The 5,581-nt window shown below is 55.2% G+C and overlaps 1 protein-coding gene across 1 annotated transcript; it reads right to left on the bottom strand.

Moving 5' to 3' along the window:
* Positions 1-1,448: 1,448 nt before the first annotated feature.
* Positions 1,449-5,444, bottom strand: SRMS (src-related kinase lacking C-terminal regulatory tyrosine and N-terminal myristylation sites; the record flags this gene model as incomplete). The annotated part of the gene is made up of 6 exons (XM_010290957.1): positions 1,449-1,642; positions 2,027-2,183; positions 2,358-2,539; positions 3,520-3,678; positions 4,192-4,330; positions 5,278-5,444. Coding segments are annotated over 6 exons (998 nt in total), but the record flags the coding sequence as incomplete, so codon positions are not given.
* Positions 5,445-5,581: the final 137 nt, after the last annotated feature.

Below are 5,581 nucleotides of genomic sequence, written 5' to 3'. Positions count from 1 at the left end.
GCTCCCGAGGGCTGGGCGCCCGCCTCGCCGTAGCTGGAGCTGAAGCGTGGCTGGCTCAGAATTTATCACATCCCTAAACCATGCTCCCACCTCCCTTTTCCAGGCCCCTCGTGCACGGAGACTTGCTCAGTTAACAGCTGGACTTGCTTCTGCTCTTTTGCACAGCACGGCTGCTGCTCGGACAGGGAGAGCATTGCATAAACCTTATTAATTAGCTTTATATATTCCAGCCCTGCCGTTGTTTCAGTCCCACCAGGCACCCCCTTTCCTGCAAACAGGCAAAACGCGCTTGTCAGGAGGAAACCTAAACCAAGGCAGCCCCAGCTGCCTTTCACCCACGGCATGTGCTCCCTGCCATCAGTGTCCCGAGCGTGTCAGTGCTCGAGCAGCCCCCCTTGGGCTGCCCTTTTTTTTGCACCGGCCGGGGCCGTTGGCACTGCTCCCGGTGCCGCTTTTCAGCGAGTCCTTGCACGGCTGCCAAGGACAGCCTGGCCTCTGAGGGCGTGCGCGGGGCGGGGGGAAAAGGTGTTCGTCCAGAGCAAACGCTCCCCCCAGCCGGGGGGGCAAGAGGCTCAGGGTCCTTCTGTATCGCTGTACCCCAGGACCGGCGAGGGGGGCTCTGCGTGGAGCTGGGGGTGGTGGGAACATCTCTTGGCTTTGCGCCGTGGCTGTGACGAAGAGCAAACGGGGGTGTGAAGCAGTGCTTTACCGAGCGCTGCCTGCACCTGGGCTAAGCAGGTGTTGAATATTTGAACCCAGACACACATTTTTCTTGGAACAGCCACACGATGGTGAGCAAGACCAGGAGCCAGAGCGGAGCGGTGCAGGCAGGAGCTGCCTGTGCAGGGTCCTCGGGGCAAGTAGGGCTACTCCCTGGGAAAGGGCTTGGCACGGGCACCCGGATGAACAGAGACCAGACACGAAGACGGGTGTACCTGTGGTTGCAAGAGTGGGACTGGTTGCAAACCATTGCTTTCTGGGCGGGAGATGAGCAGCGTGGTGAGGACAGCATCCAGTGATGCCCTGCAAGGACTCCCGTGGGTGGATGCGCACGCATTTATTGATAAATACACCGGACACACACTACGAGAAAAATCAAGCGGAGCCACAACTGAACACAAACTGCAAACCTTCACGTTGGCGTGGGGAGTGGCAGGGACCTCCCACCCTACTGGCTGAATGAAGATGTAAACTCTGGGTGATGCCTTCACTACCACGGGGCTTTTCCAGACTGCTACACAGCCAAGCACCAGCAACGCGTTCTCCACATCTCGTTGCCTTTTCCCTTGGCTGCCTCCCTGCATCCTGACCGAGAGGGACCGTGGGCTGTTTTTTGGGGGGTGTGTTTTCCTTGGAGCCCTGTCGGAGGGCAAACCAGAAGGAAGGAGCCACTTGGCAAGAGCTGGCCTGGAGGGGCTTGTGCAGGAAGGATGGTGGGAAGGGGTCCCTCAGGAGAGGGAGCTGAGCAGCCGTCTGTAGATGAAGCCCAGCTTCTCCTGCAGGGCCAGGAAGGTAGGGCGCTCCTCTGTGTTGCCGCTCCAGCACTCCAGCATGATGCTGTAGATCTCGGGAGGACAGGAGCTGGGCCGGGGAAGGCGGTAGCCCCTGGTGATTTGCCGTACGGTTTCTTGGTTCGTCATTCCTGCAAGGAAGGAGAAGATGCCCTTCAATCTAATGCCCCCAAAGGATGGCCTGAAGGTACACCTGCAAAGGGCCAAGATGTCAACTGCCGCTGCTGTGAAATGGTGTTTCTCTGCCGGGAGGCTGGTAGAGGAAAGACTGTGGGAGATCATCCAGCCCATACCACCTTCCCACCCCCAGCTCCTGCAGCCCCTCTGCAAGCACTGAAAAATCCCTCTACGCAATCCTCGAAGTGGACAATAACTTGCTCGTGCTCTTGGAGCTGCTTCCAGATCCATTGTGGAAGAGACAGTATGACAATTCATGACACGTTGGCTTTTGGGGACCATGGGCAAGCTGCCCGGCATGTGGATGGAGCAGCACTGGAGGGAGCAGGCAGCCCTACCTTCGTACGGGATCTGTCCATACGTGAAGACTTCATAGAGCAGAATCCCGTAGGACCAGACATCGGACTTGAGGGAGTAGGTGCGGTAGTTGGCTGCCTCTGGGGCTGTCCACTTCACCGGGATTTTGGTGCTGCTGCTGGTGGAGTAAATGTCATCCTGAAAAGCCATGGGAGATGGGTCATGAGGGATGGTGTGATGAACACAGCCGCTGCTTTTGGGGCTTTACTGGGGCTGTGGGCTGGGAAAGGGGGTGGCAGGGGAACAGCTGCAGCATGGGGCAGCTTGGTGGGCTGGGGTGATGGGAGGGACCACAGCATCCTGCTGACCAACCTTGAGGAGCCGTGCAAGTCCAAAATCAGCGATTTTGCAGGTGAGCTCCTCTCCCACCAGGATGTTTCTGGCTGCCAGGTCTCGGTGGACGATGTGCTTCTCCTCCAGGTACCTCATCCCATCGGCCACTTGGCAGGCGATGTTGAGCAGGTGGGAGGTGCCCAGGGACTTCCCTTCAGGACCTGTTAACCCAGATGATCCAAGCGTTGGGAGCAATCTAGCAACATCTATTTTGGGTGTCCTGGTTTGGACGGAGACCCTGCACTGGCAATGTGGGACCCGGGGAACATGAACAACCTCGAATCAGAGGTCCTGCCTAACCATCCTGGCTGTGCCACGTGGGAAGCTCAGCAGAGCCACGTGCCTCTCATGGCACTGGGATGAGCTCTGAAGAGCGCCTTGCACTGCAATGAGGATGCAGATGTCTGTGGCTCGTTCAAAGCTAAAGGTGACCTTCTACCATGCAAATCTCCAGCCAAGCCTTTCAACCTGTCCTACCTGCAAGCTCCAGCTCCTCCGGCACCAAAGGCTGCTGGAGCCCCAACAAAAAACAAGGTCAGTGTGGGGGAGGGGGGGTGTACCCAGTAGAAAAACAGGTCTTGGTGGGAGCTGTTTGTCTTGTTTCCCTTCAAGACTGATTACTGGGTCAGGAAAAGAAAGGCCAAGAAAAATAAACTGACAGCCGGGTGATGAGTGGACCGTGGCCTGTTACTAGCTCTGCACATGAACAAAACCATGCTGCCGGGCCCAGGCGGAGGCTTGGCCCTTTCATTCCTAGCAGAGGCAGAGTTCCCCAAACACGGCAGTGGGGTTTCTGTCCACTGGTGGGAGCTGGCAGACCAGGGTGGGTGATGAAGGAGGGATGAAGGTCCCTACCAACATGCTTGGGCTCCCAGGAACTGACATGGACCCAAGCCACACGGACATCAAAAAGATCATGCCAGACTGTGTCTTTGGGTCTTGGGGTCAACCAAGACCATCTCCACCAAGCGCCCATGGATTGCTCTGCATTACCACTGATCTCAACAGGACTGAAACCAGGCTGGTGCTCTCTTAGGGTCCCCACTTGGCTTGGTAGGGCCATTCTGAGGCACAGAAAGCATTCGCAGAGCAGCACTGCCCCAGGAGCTGTGGTGGCCATGGTGTCGGCACAGGTACTCACTGTTGAGGTAGCTGTGGAGGTTGCCTTTCCGCATGAGCTCAGTGATGATGTACACAGGCTCATCCAGCGAGCAGACAGCGTGCAGCTGGATCAGCTTCTCATGCCTCAGGCGCTTCAGGTTCTGAATCTCCTTGGTGAAGTCTTCTGCCTTCATGTCAGCTGGGGGAGAAAGCCAACGCTGCTGTTGTGAGCTACTTTCTTATGCAGATGTTGGGAGCTCAGTGCCTCCAACTGGGATGAGGACCTTTTTCCTCCCTACAGCCCACCCCTGCTCTCAAAGTTCGTGTCTGCACACCCTGGGTCTCAGATTCAAACACCCAAGGGATGTTTTCCATGGGGCTTTGGATCCCGTTTTCAGGATCATAGTCCCCTCGGGACTTGACTTATCACAAATCCATTGGACTTGACTTGTCTTGACTTATCACAAACCCATTTGACTTGGCTTGACATGACTTTCCACAAACCCACTGGACAGATCCGTTTTATAAAGGTGAGCCCAAGATTGGGTGGGTCCACAGAAATAGTCCAGTGGCTACTTGCCAAGCCCTACCACAGTTTGCTTGGTAAGACAGACTCAGTGACCGAGAGGACTAGGAAACAAAAGGGGGTGAATGATGTGGCAGTGAACGAGAGACCCAGCTGGCCACTGCTAACATCTGCTCCTCCACCTACCTTTTATGATCTTAATGGCCACCGGCACCGTGTTCCTCCACAGTCCTTCCCACACCTCTCCGAAGTAGCCCTCGCCCAGCTTCCTCCGCAGGGTGAACTCCCAGCGTGGGCGTTCCCAGCCGTCCCTCTCAGGGGGGGTCTGTGAAATGGGCACTGCGTGCTTGGACCAGCCAGCCGGGCAGGACCTGCTGGTGGAGCCTGCACCAGCTCTTGGTGCCCACCAGGACCTGGTGGCTGCGGAGGAGCGAGCAGGACATGATGCCCCACCACCCCGGTTGCACCGGTGCCGCAGCCTGTGCATTGCTTTTCCCTCTGCTAAATGTTCACGGGGGACACACAGCATGTGGGGCACCCGCTGCGTTGCCTCTGCTGGGAGCCGATGTACGCAAGGGGGGAGGTTTTAGAAGACTACATGAAATATCAGGAAGTCAAGTCATAATTCCCTCCTCATCAGACCTCAAAGGTGGCTTTTCTCCATTTGCACCAATAAATAAAAATGAGTAAATTAATATTACTGCATATTATGGCTGATTTAGACTTCAGCTCATTAAGCATTTCTTTCATCTTACACCTTTCAATTTCGCTCTGGAATTATTCACGTGTTTAATTATTATTTCCAAGTCATAATCCGTGAATGGAATTCTAATCAGGAAATGAGTCGGCAATTTGGGATTAATACTCCAATTGGATTTAGGAGTGTCACACTAATTGGCGCGAAAACTACGTAAAAGCAATGTGGTCTTAGTATACGCTAGGAAAAAAATTGGAAGCACAGGTATTTCCAGATTCAGTATCGAAGGGGTTTGTAACACCACTATTTCTAGTCTTTGAGATGGAGAAGACATTTCAGAAAAGCCTATGCGCTTTAGTCAAAAATATATATAAATGTTATGCCCGGCCTTAACATGGCTGATAAAAGGTGATGTTGGCAGATATACTAATCGTGTATTTTAAATTTAGTTTAATAAAGCTCAAATCTCAACTAGGTAGACTAATTATTCCCTATTTTTCCCTAATTTCTCTTTCCTTTTTTCCACCCTGGACATCTCTGGCACCTTGGCCAAGCCGTGCCGTCGGCATACGCACCGCGGGGCTGCAGGGCTGCAGCAAGGGGCTCTGGATGACCTTCCAGTGCTCGGTGTAGAAGGCGAGGAGCTCCTCCATGTCGGGGAAGGGATGTCCCTTCTGGATGTAGAGGCTGCCCGCGGGGCTCTTGCAGATTCGGAAGTGGCTGACCTTCGCGTGGTTGCGCACTGCGGGGAAAACTCGGCGCGTGCAGCCGCCAGCTCCTTCCCACCTCCCTGCGGACTCTCGCCCTCTCTGCCTTCCGGCCACCAGGTCTATCAACTCACCCGACAGCAACCCACCCCGCCCCTGGGGTATCGCGCCC

This window comes from Phaethon lepturus, unplaced genomic scaffold (assembly GCF_000687285.1).
Source record: "Phaethon lepturus isolate BGI_N335 unplaced genomic scaffold, ASM68728v1 scaffold25527, whole genome shotgun sequence".
NCBI classification, from domain to species: domain Eukaryota; kingdom Metazoa; phylum Chordata; class Aves; order Phaethontiformes; family Phaethontidae; genus Phaethon; species Phaethon lepturus.
Note: the sequence above shows the minus strand (reverse complement) of the source record. Positions and strands in the feature narration are given on the sequence as shown.